This window comes from Motacilla alba, chromosome 4 (genome assembly GCF_015832195.1).
Source record: "Motacilla alba alba isolate MOTALB_02 chromosome 4, Motacilla_alba_V1.0_pri, whole genome shotgun sequence".
Taxonomy (NCBI): Eukaryota; Metazoa; Chordata; class Aves; order Passeriformes; family Motacillidae; genus Motacilla; species Motacilla alba.
In genome coordinates this window covers 66,798,232-66,813,407 of record NC_052019.1, presented here as the reverse complement: position 1 = coordinate 66,813,407, position 15,176 = coordinate 66,798,232, and the positions used below count along the sequence as shown (strand labels likewise).

At 37.8% G+C, this 15,176-nt stretch overlaps 1 protein-coding gene across 10 annotated transcripts in view; it reads left to right on the top strand.

Moving 5' to 3' along the window:
- The window catches only part of KIAA1109 (KIAA1109 ortholog), an 87,304-nt gene that overhangs the window by 16,019 nt on the left and 56,109 nt on the right, over nucleotides 1–15,176 (top strand). For all 10 annotated transcript variants that reach the window (XM_038134405.1, XM_038134406.1, XM_038134412.1 and 7 more), the window contains exons 6-19: nucleotides 10–196; nucleotides 1,291–1,372; nucleotides 2,070–2,263; nucleotides 4,558–4,637; nucleotides 5,038–5,188; nucleotides 6,735–6,891; nucleotides 7,699–7,777; nucleotides 8,067–8,158; nucleotides 9,017–9,134; nucleotides 9,900–10,055; nucleotides 10,467–10,564; nucleotides 11,513–11,691; nucleotides 11,869–11,975; nucleotides 14,023–14,231. In XM_038134405.1, the coding sequence (XP_037990333.1) occupies nucleotides 10–196; nucleotides 1,291–1,372; nucleotides 2,070–2,263; nucleotides 4,558–4,637; nucleotides 5,038–5,188; nucleotides 6,735–6,891; nucleotides 7,699–7,777; nucleotides 8,067–8,158; nucleotides 9,017–9,134; nucleotides 9,900–10,055; nucleotides 10,467–10,564; nucleotides 11,513–11,691; nucleotides 11,869–11,975; nucleotides 14,023–14,231 (1,889 nt within the window). The remainder of the gene's footprint in view (nucleotides 1–9; nucleotides 197–1,290; nucleotides 1,373–2,069; nucleotides 2,264–4,557; nucleotides 4,638–5,037; nucleotides 5,189–6,734; nucleotides 6,892–7,698; nucleotides 7,778–8,066; nucleotides 8,159–9,016; nucleotides 9,135–9,899; nucleotides 10,056–10,466; nucleotides 10,565–11,512; nucleotides 11,692–11,868; nucleotides 11,976–14,022; nucleotides 14,232–15,176) is intronic.

The window sequence follows — 15,176 nt, the reverse complement described above, 5'->3', positions numbered from 1 at the left end:
TTTGGTTAGATCCAAAGGCAGAAACTCGACTGTATATTATGGTGAATGACTTTGAATTTCACGTGTACAACCGCTCTGAGCTTTATGGACAACTTCAGGAACTGTTTGGCTTGGATCCCACAATAATTCCAGCAAAGAAAGATGATGAGAGAGCGCAAGTGAATGGGAGGCAGAGAACACACGCCAATCTTGAAAGGTAAATAATTATTAATTTTGCTCTTTCGTTGATGCTTTGTTCTGGCAAGTGCTGAACTAATTGGGGAATGTTTTGTTAACGTGTACTCTGGAGGCCAAATGAGGGGAGCACAGCTGAGAGAAATTGCACTGACAAGCCTGACAGTCTGAATCTTTTCCCCTTCCTCAGATTTCCTACCAGTAATAATTAAAAAACACAGCCAAACAAACCAAGCACTCTTGTTTAATGATCAGAGACAGGCTGAAAAATCTATTTGAAATACAGTGTGGAGAGGAAGCATGTGTTGAAGAGCATTATGCTGGCAGAATAATAATGGTTTTGCTCAGTAGAAGTAACAGCTGCTCAAGACATTGAATAGACAAAATGTGAGGATCTCTATGGTCTTGTGTTGAGCTACACAAACTGTCTTCTGTGCATTCCTCTTTTTGGGGTACCCCAGAAAACATGGAGTGGAAATCTAAGGAGTTCTACACAGCTTATGTGCAGTGCAGTCAGATGTTCAATAATCAGCCTCTCTTTGGGCAGGACCTCACCAGACTGATTTACTGTCAGGAGCAGAGAGGATCTAATGAGACTTGAGTCCTGCCACTGCTGCTGGGCAGTTGCTAAATTTCAGAGTGGGCAGCTGCAGGATGCTGTGGCAGTCCTGAGTTTGAGTAAGGGCTCTGCCTCCCAGCCAGTCTCCTTGTGTTTTTATCTCAAGCCCTTACTGACAGGTGCAGGAAGGATTTCTGCCTTTGAGGAGGATGTGTCTTGGGAAATGAAAAATCCCATGCCTCAACAGGAGTATTTAGAACAGGCCAAGATCCTCTGAGGAAGATTTATTTAACTATTGCTCTGAGTTAAACAAGGCATGCTTGTTTCCCACCTGTGTCAGCACCAAGGTGTAGCTCCATGTGCTTCCCTGCTGTTCTCTCAGGCTTGGGAAGCCTGGCGAGTCGTCTTCTAGCAGGTGCTTTGCAGGAGGCACCCTCCTGGGACAGGAGTGTTCCCAAAGATCTGTGTCTTGAACGCCTCTAGAAGAAAAATTTGCCTGGTTCTTTGTCAGAAAATACAAAATAATAACCCCCCCCCTTTTTTTTTTTTTAATTTAGTGTTAAAGTAAAAACAGAATCTCAAGACCCCTCTTCTTCATGGAGATCACTTATTCCAGTCATTAAAGTCAATGTGAGCACGGTGAGTGAAAAGACCCTTAGAAGGAAACTATCTATCAGTATTTGCATTAAAAATGACACTTGCCTTTCATTTTTCTTACACATTCTATTTGAAGTCTTTCTTTCCGTCATGCTTTAAAGAAGCTAAAATTACATCATCAGCACTCCCCTGACACAGTCCTGCTGGTGCTGGTGGAAACACAGCTATGTTCTAACTTGTGGGAAATACTCGTGCCTTAGGCTTAGTAATGATTTCCAGAATATCACCAAGTAATTAAATTGTGGGTGTTGTACAGTATAGGGTGTGTTGGCAGGTTTTTTGGGGTAGTTTTCTTTTTTTTTTCCTTTCCCTGCATGTTTTAATAGGGATATTTGGACACATTGTTTAAAAGTTGATGTTACATCCCAAAACCACACCCCACCTCAAAAAACCCAAATGAACAGCAGCAAAAAAGAATCAGGAAAACTGTTATTGAGTTAATAGAAGAAAAAAATTAGAGTTTAACATGCAAGGTAATATTTGAAGATATGTACAGGTTATGGCCAGGACTAGTCCATGTTATTCATTTGCACATGGCTGGTTCTACTGCATTTTTATAGGTAAATAAATACTTAAATGTAAGAGTTTGAGTGTAATGTAAGAGGTCAGTTTAAATAGATATGGAAATATAAGAGATCAGTGATTACCAGTGAGTAACTGGGTTTACTTTTTGATTTAGGGTCGCTTGGCATTTGGGAATCATTATCAGCCACAAACACTTTGCATTAACTTTGATGATGCCTTTTTGACATACACCACAAAACCACCTTCAAGCCACCTTGATCAGTTCATGCACATTGTGAAGGGAAAATTGGAAAACGTTCGAGTCATGCTGGTTCCAAGTCCAAGATATGTTGGTCTTCAAAATGATGAGTAAGTTTAGGGTACTTTTGTATCCGTATTATTTTCTTATTTGTTTTAAGAACACAAAGAAAAGAATATTTGCTGTTCTTCAATGTCTTTATTTTATTCAGTGTATTTAGGCAGTTACAATCTGTTACCACTCTGAAGGGTTTTTATTTTGGATCTTGGAACAAATTTCATCTATGGAGAAAAGCACTGGTTTTCTGTGTTATTCTAGGTTTGTGTTTTTTGTGTGTGTTCTACTCAATTAAACATAGAATCATAGAATAGTTTGGGTTGGAAAGGTTTCTTTGAAGGCCATGTAGTTGATCTCCTCTGCAATGAGCAGTGGCATCTTCAACCAGATCAGATTGCTCCGAGGCCCATCCAGCCTGGCCTTGAATGTTTCCAGGGATGTGGCATTTTGTGTCCAAGGTCTGTTTTCCTTCTCTCAGGTACAAAAGCTGTACCCAGGCTTTGCCACCACTGAGTTTCTAACTGAAATGCAAGGTTGAAGGTGTTGACTTTTGTAAAGCTGATTCATGGATTAGGAAATAGTAGTAAAAACACCAAACTGGGCAGAAGCTGTGTAATACTTGGTAGAGGGGAAACCACGTTATCTTTTGAAGACAGATTGCTGATCCTTTTACCTCTGTGTATTCTGCATAAGCAGGGTTAGGCAGCTTGAACAAACTGAAGGAAGTCAAACACAGGCCTGAGTGCTTGCATGAAGTAATAAAATAAACTGTACATCATTTGTACCTTAATTGGCATTTTATCAGCCAAATACTGCTGTTTGTAATATGGCTTTATGTTTTTCCAAGAACATTCTGTGGCTGTGCACAGAATTTTACTCTTCCAACATGACGACAAAGGAAATTTCTGCAACTAATATTGAAAACAAACAAGATTAAAACAAAATAGGATTAAGATACTCAAACTATTAGCTTTTCCTCCTGCTTCCTCTAAGTATTTGCTTTTTATGCTTTTAACATCCCTGTAGCTCCTGATGGCTGAAGGATGGCATCTGTGCTCCAAATGTGCTCTAATTTACTGGGCAAATTCAAAAAATTGCCCAATTCACTGGTAATGGAGAATGTTTGACTCTTTAGAGCCTGCCCTCTTACAGTACTATGGCTAAAATTTAGGCTGGGTGTTTTAACTTAGGGAAATTCCTGCAGCCAGTGAATATGTGAAAAACAGCCAAATGGCTCCCTGAAATTTGTAACAGACTGACAAATCAATACAAACATCAACATTTCACCTTGGAAACTGACATTTTGTGTTACAAGCATCCATCTCAACATTTCTTTCACTCTTTGCAAATAAGTCCTCTGAAATAGAAGAAAAGAAAAAAAATGGTGTTAGGGAAAGCAGATCAAAGTTGAAGAAGTTTGGAGGCAGCAGGCTTAAGGTTTGGGATAGATATTAGGGAATACATTAAAATTATAATCTCATTTTAATTTACTGCCAATATCTAGTTTGTGTTAAAGTATTTGATCTTTTGCTGCTGTTGTTACTCTCAAAGTAAACTTAGTTTCAAGGTTCCTGCTCTGTTACTTTTGAAGAATTTCTGGCAGTACATTATTTCTACATCTGCGTTCTTCCATGTTTTCCAAGGTTTCCTGCCTTTGAAAATGAGCTGCGGTAATATGGGCTATGTGCTCTAAGGCCACATTCTTATACAGTCATAGGAATTGTCTTTTTTGGTCAAGAAGTGACAGTTTATGAAGGTGGCTGAGAAGCTTCAATAGTGTCTTCTGCAGTAAAATCAGAATTATTGATATGTAAATTAATGTGGGAAAGGGATTGTAATATACCAATATAATAATGTTAGGAGAAATGTTTCATCTCTTAACTTTATCACTTAGATCCTTTAATATTGAGGCAAGTGTTATTGAGGCAGAACAGCTTTTTCTTCTTTTTTTTTTTTTAATTAACTAATGGTCTAATTACTGAAAATCTTGTCCCTTGGGTGTAGAGGGCTATTTTAGTGAGAAAACAATTAGCAGGTGAAAGAACAATATAGGACAAGGAGAAAGGAACTCTTGACTGAAAGAAACACTGAAAGTAAAACTTCAGTAGTTACTTGTGGTTTAGAATAGCTGAGAAATACCTTTGTGGAGAAGAACCTGGTATCTTCATATTATTGTAATAATTATAATAATAAGAGCAACATTATGATCAAGGGTTGGGTTTTTTTTCTCAAATCATTATGCAAATCCGTGATGCTTAATATGTTGCATTTAAAATTACTTGAATTCATAAAAGCCTATCTTGGCATGTGGATTTTTACTCTTCATCTTTTCACTCTTTCCTTGCAGACCCCCGAGGCTAATGGGTGAAGGTTTTGTTGTAATGCAGTCCAATGATGTTGATATCTATTACTATATGGATGAACCAGGTACAATCTGTTAAATACCAAGATAGTTTGGTTTTTTTAAAGGTGACAAATCTATATGTAAGAGAGCTAATGCAATGCTTTGGAGCCAGTAGAAGTATCATAAATATGCTTTTGCTCTGACTGCCCTTGAAGTATTGCCTGAATCTTGAACAAAGACAGCACATTTGGTAATGATGTGTACACGTGTAGGATAGATGGCAATTTTGGATCATTTTTGGTCATATTTCTTGGCCTTCCACCGGAAGTCTGCGTTGAATTGTCTTGATATTTACATACTGTAGTGTTCTGAAATAAAACTGACATGAGGACACTTAATTTGTCTTTTCCTTAAGCAAACATTTCTCATGCTAATTTGAAGCAGCTTCCCTTAATAATGTGTTTAATATTTTATGTAATACAGGTCTTGTACCAGAGGAGACAGAGGAAAGTAATGATGGAGAAGCCAGCAATGAGGACAGCAAATTACAGGACCTGCCACCATGCTGGGGTTTGGACATTGTGTGTGGAAAAGGGACAGACTTCAACTATGGGCCTTGGGCTGATAGGCAGAGGTATGACCATGATTTACAGTTTTCATCTCAATATCCAGTATTACTAAGAAAGCTTTCTCAGGTTTCCATTGTGTGATCACTCAGACTTGTAATTTGTGTGTTTTACGGTAGACCGAGTCTGAAAGAAGAGTCCTGCCGCAATGGTTTAAGATTAGTAAATTCGCTGGTGTTTATCTTGATGGCCTTCCAAAGTTAGGATTACTCTCATGATTAAATTTATAGATTATGTTCCCTTTTTGTAAGCAAAGTGTTTTTACTGTTTATCGAGTAAAAGGTTTAACTTGTTAATTGGTCATCTTTAGATGTATCAAGCTCCTGTTAGCTAATACGGGAATAAACTGCATATTGATGAACAAGTTTTAGGGAAGCAGAAATCTGGCTATGAAAATAATGGGGGAGGAATAATTTATCCTTGCTTAGCATAATCAGCTGCTTGATGTTATCTCCAAAGTATTTATTATCTAGCTATTTTAATACAAAATATTAGGCTAGAGTTCTGTTGTTCTTCACTTGGCCCTGGATGTTTTGCACATGAGCATTTCTGGTGAGGACAATAGGACTGTTTAGAGAGTGAAGGACTATTAAGCAAAAGTGACATAATCAGTGCTTTCCCTCTTTTCCCCTGTTAATTACAGGCTGGTACTTGGCCTTCACTAATTCTCCTGTGAAACTGTTATGATTTCCTGTCTCTCAGGAGTGTGAGGATGGCAGCCCAAAGAGTAGTCATTAGATATGATAGTGCATTTAAGAGAAAATGTCGCTTTCTAGAACCTTTTGCTAGAAATACGAGGTCAGTGAATCATTAATGATACTTCTAATACTCCAAAGAAAGCTTGCCCTATAATGGAATGCTTTTTATATTCTTAAGTGGCTCAGTAGAAAGCAGTTTAGTGCAGAGAGCAGTTTAGTGCAGAGAATTCCTAGATACATACTAAGAACGACTTTGCATCTTGCTGTGGATGGATCATCGAAGTTTGGGAACTTCTAAGCTGCTACAACAGCCAGGTGCTGGGTGCAGGAAGGAATTCTACCCCCTTGAGACCTATGTCATCTCTGCTGTCTGTGCTTCATCACTCTGCCTTTCCTGTCAAGTATTTAATGGCACGTTCGGCTATAAGTCTGTAGAAATGTAGTTTCCATTCTGAGGTCTAAAGTTTTGTATTTTCTTCACTTCTGGGCTTACATCAATGATTTATGCATGAACTGAGGAAAAAATAGATGACTTCCTACTATGGTTTTGTAACAGATTTTATAAACCAAGGATTAGGAATTAAAGGAAAAACATGGTTTATTTGCCTTCTGAATTAATTTGCAGGCAAAACCCATAAATTTTAACTTCTTGCCATTGATGCATTTGGAGTAATGAGTTGGAAGATGAAGTTGGAATGATGAAGATATTCAACAAACATTGTTCCTTATCACAGACACTGGCTGTCTGAAGACTCAGCTGAGAGGAAGATAGTTAAATGAACCAAGTAGATGCACAAATACACATATGTATTTCCTCTGAGAACAAAAAGCAACTCTTTTTTTTCTTCTCCACTAGGGATTGCTTGTGGAAGTTTTTCTTCCCACCAGACTACCAAGTTATGAAAGTCTCAGAAATTGCTCAGCCTGGGAAACCAAGACAGATCCTTGCTTTTGAGCTGCGAATGAATATCATTGCAGATGCCACCATTGATTTGCTTTTTACCAAGAACAGGGTAAATAATGAAACCTTATCAAGAAATTAACTTTGTCTACTGTGGTTGCGCTGTGCTTTTTGGTTGTGCACAGTTTCACTTGTCTCAGGTGTTTATTACAGAACTATAGTTTTAAAAGCTGGGTGATTTTTATCTTAGTTTTTTATAATTATAAGCAAACTGTTCAAAGAGAAATGTATTATTAGAGGCATTATATTAGGTTTGTTTTAAGCTTTGAAAGTACATCTTAAGCCATGCCAGCTCCTGCGGTCTTGGGGCTTCATGATCTGGGCATGTCCTGCGCAATCTTAAATTCTGATGAAGCTCACCGTGATGATAAAAAAATACACAACAATTTCTTCTGATACTTCTGAATGAGGAGATGACACGGGGGGGAACAAAGCTTATATGTGTAGGGGTTGGCATTTTTCTTCTCCTTGTTGTTACTCTTCTAAATGGGTACAGCATCACTTCATTGTACCCCTGTTTTGTTCTTTTGTGGGGGGGACTGAAAGGGTTAGAGTTGTAGCGTTATACATGTACATTAGTCTGTCCTCTCAGGCCTTGAGTCAGAGTATTTTATGCTGTTTCTCTAACTAGACTTCAGTCAACATTTGTTAAACCTAAACAAGGTATTTTATTATTTTTAAACCTAAAAAAGTTAGGTTGTTTTGTATCAATATGTATTGATACTTCATTAGTGATTTTTCTGAAGGCAGGAAAGACTTAAATCATCAGGTGCTTTAGTCCAGTTGTGAATAACGACAGCCAGAGGCATAAATAAATCCAGAAATCACATTTGGACTGTTTTGCTTTCTTGCAATGCAGGAAACGAATGCTGTACATGTAAATGTTGGTGCAGGATCCTATTTGGAAATAAATATTCCCATGACAGTGGGTGAAAATGGTGAGTTCAGGCTAAGCCTATTTTGTTTCCCTACTGTTTTTCCTGAACAGTTATCTTAATTCCTGTGTGTGTCAATGTCTTTTAGTGTTTTTCCTTTGTAATCTTGAGATGTGTATTCCTAAGGAAAGGAACAAAAATACTTCCTTGTACAGTTCACTGCAAGATATTGAGGCAAATACCCCTCTGGGTACTTCTTGGTAGTGGACTGCTGAAATCACTGCTAAAAATTGTTTAAATATTGGTCTAGCTCTTGTGTCTGAATGATGATTTGCTGAGTTTTGTTTGCCAGGCTATTCACCTACAATTAAAGGGCAGCTCCTCCACGTGGATGCCACCAGCAGCATGCAGTACAGGACTCTCTTGGAAGCCGAAATGCTGGCTGTAAGTGTGCATTAATAAGCTTCAGTCTCTAGAGGATTTTTAATAAAGAACATGTTTATTTTTCTGTGGAGCAGTCTTTAGTTTCCTAATGCAGGAAAATGCCTTTTTAATGTGTTTTGCAGGACCTTAATGTATAAGAACTTTATATATACTGACATAATTGTGTATGTGTGTAACCTTCAGTGACTTAAAAAGCCCTGACTTGGTGTATAAATTACCTATTTACAAATGTTGCCTCATTTGCTATGTAGCCACGTGTTCATACAGGCTTTGCCTTAATTAATGATTATGCTCACTAGCTCTGCTGAAGGATGTGTGTGCATAAGTACTTAAAAGCACTCAAATGTGCTTGAATTACTCGAGGCATATTTAATACTGCATTACTCTTTTGTTTGCCTAATATTTCACTTCTGCAGTATTGTAGTTGTGTAGATTACCCTTCTTAGGTGTTTTTAAATTATCTTATTTGAGTGATGTTTTTAATGTTTGACTGTGAACAATACATCAATGATTGAAAAATACTCTATTCTGGGGGATTTTCTTTTGGTGTATTGTGAGAAGTGATGCTTTTGATGAAGACTTGGCCTTTTAAATTGCTATGTACATCTACAGCAGCAGATGTATCTGAAACTCATACTATACCTTTCCAAATAAATGAATACACTAACACTTGACCTTCAAACACAGAAGGAGAGACAGAGATTAAATTATTAAGGAACTGGAAGTACCTTCTGTTCATCCCAGCAGGAAAACAGTTTTAATTATTCAGCAGGGTACATATGTGGAAACTGCTGAGAGACAGGGTCGGGCGTTGCCATCTCTTCAGGTAATCCTGATGCTTTAATTTCTTGTCCACAGTTCCATATCAATGCCAGCTATCCCCGGATATGGAACATGCCACAGACATGGCAGTGTGAGCTGGAGGTCTATAAAGCAACCTATCATTTCATCTTTGCTCAGAAGAGCTTCTTTACAGGTGACTTTTTTGCTAAATAAGTTACATGTCAAATATTCTTTCTTTGGGATTTCTTGTTAAATTTTGCTGAGTTGTGCAAGGTCAGGTTCTCTGTTTTTGTGTATTTAAGGCAACAAATTGTTTCTGAGGTCCAAGTTCCTGATGCCTATAGAATGTGCAACCTACATGGTATTCTTACATTTGAGTAGAAGCACAGAAAATTTAATTTTCTAATGTCTAAATAAATTTGATTTGCAGTTAAGTGATCCTAAATTTATTGCTTACTAGAACTCTTATCACAGCTACTGATTTGCCTAATTTGTCACCCATGATGTTGATTTCTTCTGATATCTCTCTTTGCTTGGCTCATTTTCAACTACTTGGGCTTTGGATTGTGTCCCTGTGGCTGACAGATGATGAGGAAAAGTAATTTGCTCCTCAGGCTTCTGGCTGTGAGAAAGAAGGCAGTGCAAGGTGGTACAGCACCACCCAACTGTTGCTGGAAGCTCCAGCTGCAGTAATGGAAAGAATACAGCCCCATGGCTGCAGTGCTGCCTGGGCTAATTAGCCCTGCTGGGAGGAAGGTTTAATTAGTGCAGGCATGGTGCCATGCTAATAAAGTTATCCCCTGAGTGAGGCCAGAGCCATTGTCTGGGTAGTGCCACAGTGCCCAGTGCAACCGGCTGCTGTGGTCAGTGCAAAAATCAACTTCTCCAACACAAAATCCTAAGGAATCACTCCTCTGATAGCTACTAACTCACCTTTTATTACTTGGTGTGGGTCTAGATTTGATCCAAGACTGGTCCAGTGACAGCGCACCTGATATTTTTTCATTTGTTCCATATATGTGGAACTTCAAAGTCATGTTCCATCAGTTTGAAATGATCTGGGCAGCAAATCAGCACAACTGGATTGACTGTTCCACTAAACAACAGGAGAATGGTGAGATCACTTTTTGTATTTGGAAGAAGCAGCATGTACAACAAAAAATTATCCACGAAGTACAGTGTAGATAAATGTACATGGAGAGAAAGTACTAGAATTACACCCAAAACCTGGTGGGTAAAAAAAGCACCAAGATGTTATAGTTATTTTTTATTGTTTGCCTGCAATTTGCTTGTGCTAAGTATAATGTCTTTTTAGAAAGAACAAGCTGCAGGTAGTAAATACTTTCAGAATAATTGATTACAGTAATTTATTACTCCAAGTACAGTGTCGTTAAATCGTAATATTCTGTGTCATGAGTTCTTTAATATCTTTGAATTACTTCTACCTTATGTTTGATATTTTGTCTAAGAACGAAATAGGGAGTAATTTTGACAAATTTCTTTGTTTTTCCTTTTCCCTCCATAGTTTATCTAGCAGCTTGTGGAGAAACCCTGAACATTGTTTTTTCTCTGCCTTTCACTGACTTTGTTCCAACCACTTGCAACACTAGATTCTCCTTAAGGGTAAGGAAATCTTGTAAATGTGAGACTTGTCTTGTAAATGTGAGACTCTTTCCTGAAAGAAAAATAGTCTTTTTCACTTTTCAGTTCATAGAATTTTTCTTGAAGTAACCCAGAAGTAAATAGTTTCAGTTTGCTTGTGTGAAGCATTTAATCATAGGCTGTCTTAATTTATGTACACATATGTGCACAAAAATGAAAATAGTTCTGAAAAATACAAACATGCATATGCTTCACACAATACATGTAGATACACATTTAGTATGTATATTTATTATATGCACTTAAATTGTGTGTCTGTGTATATGTTTTATCATTTGGAGTTCTGTTCCCCTTTATTTATGAAATGTGGAAATCTAATGTGTGTTTAAAGATAGAATCGAATACTGTACTGGCTACCCCTGAACCATTTTGAAAAGCTTCCAGATTTTTAAGAGGTTCTGTAGCATAAATAATGATCACAGAGTGTTTTTAACAGATGCAGGTAATTCTTTGGATTACTGTACTTTTTGTCTTCCTCAAAATAGAAGCTGTCTACTGCTGCTAAAAATAAAAAACTACTTGATGGTGATGTTGCTAATTCGGTATAATTTGGTAGCAAAGAAATCAATGTTTTATAGATTTCATTCTTTTTCAAGTGTGATTTAGTTGAGATGTGGAGTAAGCTTGTTTTAGTAATTTAATTTCTGCAGTAGAAGAACGGGGATCACTAAAAGCTGTCCAGTGTTTTATAGATTACTCTGGTTATGTGCAAGTTATTGGACTTGTGAGCATTCAGAACTGCAGAGTTCTTGGGATTGCACTAAAACTTGTTGGGAAACAGATTTCTTGTCTAATCTTTGCCTTTATGTAAAATAAAGATGATGGCACATACGGACATGAAAATAGTGTGAGCATTGTGCATAGAGTGAATGTAAATGAACTTTCCTGTTGCTGATGTGTGATTTTTAGGGAGAAGATGTTGATCTTCATTTATATCTGCCTGATTGCCATCCTAGTAAATATTCCCTTTTTATGCTGGTAAAGGATTGTCAGCCCAATAAAATAAGTCCTGAGTCTTGTATTTCTGCGGAATGTCAAAGTGGTCAGAAAACAGGCAAGCCCAAATGGAGGAACATGACTCAAGAAGAGTGAGTTTTATTGAGAAATTTGTGCGTGTGTGTGTATATATATAAATATATATATATCCTTATGTTGACTCTTCATATTTATTTGTTTTGTTTGTGATTCATGAACTTTTAAGGTTGCTTTAAAGATATTCAGTAGTATTGTGCTTGAAATAAAAGGATGCTGTTTCCTTTTGAAAGGGCTGGATGGGTTGAATGCTGGACAGTCCCAAGTGTTGTGTTTACAATTGACTACTCCTGGCACCCAATTTATCCTCAGAAGGCAGATGAGCAGTTAAAGCAATCCTGTAAGTGTCACTACCTTTTCCTTGTTAGCATGGTTCATTTGGGAAGCTGCTGGTACTTTGGATCACACTGCTTCCATCTGCAGAGATGAACTTGGAACTGAATTGCTGTTTTATTTCTCAGGGGAATGTTTTGATCATTAGAATGCTCTGGGATTGATTTAAAACCTGACAGGATTCCATGCTGCTGCATTTCAGGATGTGTCCCAGTTCCTTGTGTAAAAAAGAGGATACTGTCTGCAGTTCACTTCTTCTTGTCCTTAACAAAGTGGATCTCTTAAATGGGTTGTTGCAGAAGATAAAATATCACTTGGTATATTAAACATCAGGATATTTACTAGGAAGTACAATATTTTTGGCCATATCACGTTCCTTAGGTTTTTTATGGTTTTTTGACTTTCGGATGTTGTGATCTCATCTTAGGATTCAAATGTTTAAATACATTGTAGAGGAGATGTAATAATACTGTCTTCCCTTTATGGATATCCAACTGTGATTTCATTGTTCACTGTTCAAGTGAACCATCAGAAATGAGTGTTGGACTGGTCAGTCAAATTCTAATGTCTAAGAATTTATTTTAACTGTCTAAATATTTCTAGATAACAAATATCCTATAAGTATGTGCTTGCAAAAAAATGTTATAAACACAGAGATTAAAGTAAGTTAATTTAAATGCAGAGGGAGGTATGCAGGAAGTTATGGGGCTACATAAAACTCTTTCAGGTTGAGATTCTAGAAGCAGAACTGATGGAAGAGAGATGTTAGAAGAAAAATGAGGGCTAATTTGAAAGAGCCACAATCAGCAGGTGTTAGAAGACATGCTGGATGGCATTTTTAGGGTTTGAGCTCAAACAATTCACATCTAAAAGAACTGTCATTTGTGAGGATGAAGCAGAAAAGGTGAGATTGATTTTCCAGATGCTCATTAAGTGCTCTTGTGAGACTGTCAGCTTGTGTCAAATGTGCATTCCTCACAATTTGAGAACATTTCCTCGTATTTGTAGCAACTGAAACCTGCATTTGCAAGTTTGTACATACACAGGTAATTCATCTGCAGCTTCCTCCAGTGATTAGTTCAGCAGTCCACCTGACTCCTCCTCTGTGGTGCTGATGGAATCTATTTGTTGCAGTAGCAACATACGTATTTCATTTTTAGTCCATCAAACTCTGAGGAATATGTTGCATTACAAAAGCTGTAGTTTCCATAAAAAGTGGCCATCTCACTGCGGCATTTGGCGGATGCATAACTCATAAGATGGTGCAAGCACTGAACAGGCACTGTAGACAATAATGGGGAGTTCAAGCCTTGGAGGTTTCTGGCTGCAGGTGTCTGCAGTTCTGTACGTGCCAATTCTTCCCGTTAAACTGGCACCTGAAATCTTCCTCCAGCTGGAGCATCAATTTTTGATGGTTTTGCCATGGAGTTTTCTACTCCCCAGCAATCAATTCACATCCCCAAAATACCTCCAGTTATTCATTACATTTCTCTTTGCCTTTCCTGACTTAAGACAGACAGTTTTTGGGCTCTCTTGTTCCTAACTCCAACCAGAAAGAAGGGGTAGGAAATAGGATTTGAATTTCCAAACTGTTTTGTGACTAGAGTAATTGAGCTGTTGGAGACAATTTTGGCCTACAGAGCTACTAGTTCAGAATAGATTTTTAGTACAACTTTGCACTTTGCATGTTTATTCTCTCTTGTTTATCCTGCAGTAGCTGTGTGGTTGTGGGAAATCTGCTCTGCTGAAATGAAAGCATGTCTCTGTTTAACTTCAAAAGCAAGATAAATACACGGAATACTTTTTTTCCAGAACTTCAGGGATTGTTTTTCTCTTGCATAATTAACAGTGACTAAAATATTCTCTATTTTCTTGTCTTCCCATAGTCACGAGAGATGAAAAACCAGTTCTGTAGCATAGACACGCTAATGTAATTATACAAGTTAGGTGCCAAAAGTTGTATATTTAATACACATTCCTGTTGGTTGAACTTTGTCCAGCAGAAGCCTAAGTCGTAATCAAAATCTATTTTCTACTCTTCTTTTGCTCCCAAGTGTCAGAAATGGAAGAAACCATGTTGTCCGTGCTAAGGCCTTCACAGAAAACCAGCGACAGCGTGATTTCATCTCCCACAGCTTCCACCCGCCTTCCCCTCGACCCCTCGGAGCTGCCCCCGGATAAGCTGCACGTGGAGCTGGAGCTCTCCCCAGATTCCCAGATAACCCTGTATGGACCCTTGCTCAAAGCCTTTCTCTCCATCAAGGTAGGCAGAGGAGCACAACTCGTAAAATTTATGGGTGGCCACTTGCAGGAAGGGGAAATAATTAGTTTTGAAATAGAAAATTCAAATTTGGAAGGATACGTGAATTTGGATGAAAGCTTTTGGTAGGCTCTAGTTTAGAACTGCTTTGGTGATCTGGTATAGCTGGGATGAATTTTATTGTCACAGACCTGTGAGAAGACTTGTTCTTTCAAGAAATACTGCATGTTCTGGACACGTGCAGAAAGTTTCTTCTTTCAGTTTTCCATTAGTAAATAAAAAAAAAATCCATGGTCATGACTAGAGCTTATCTGAACTCCAATTTTCATGCAAAGTTACACCAGAGCCCATGCTTTTGGTGCTTTTTAAGTTCTGCAGTGTGTTGTTTTTCTTAGCTAGATTCCATGACATTTCTGGAGTTAGGATCATGGAAGGGACTGGGGAAGGACATGAGAATAAGCTTAATTTAAAAAGCTTCTTCAGTAAATATTTGAGAAGGATTATGCATCCTTTTCTTGACATTAATCTATTATGCTTTAGAATGTGTGTTTGTTTTTTGTTTTTGCCGTCTTCTCTTCCATGACTGATTTTTTTAGGGTGTCTAAGTTTAATTCCTTCCCATCTCCCTCACCCTCCCTTTTGGTGACAAAAGCCAAGGCAGTTGAATGTGTAATTTCTGTTTAACTAACAGCTACGTGCTTGGGGTTTGGTTGATTTTTGCGGTTGTTTGTTGGGGGTTTTTTTTTTGGTTGGTTTTTTTTGGTTTTTTTTTTTTTGTGTGTGTGGTTTTGGGGTTTCTTTTTTTTGGTGGATTTTTGCTGGTTTGTTTTTCTCTGAATGTCTGTTTCAACCTGTGCAGATCTAGGTTAAGGTAATGCTTCTGGAGGCTGGCTCTATGAGACAGGTGATCAATATAAGGACTCATTGAAACAGTAATTTTCATGAATT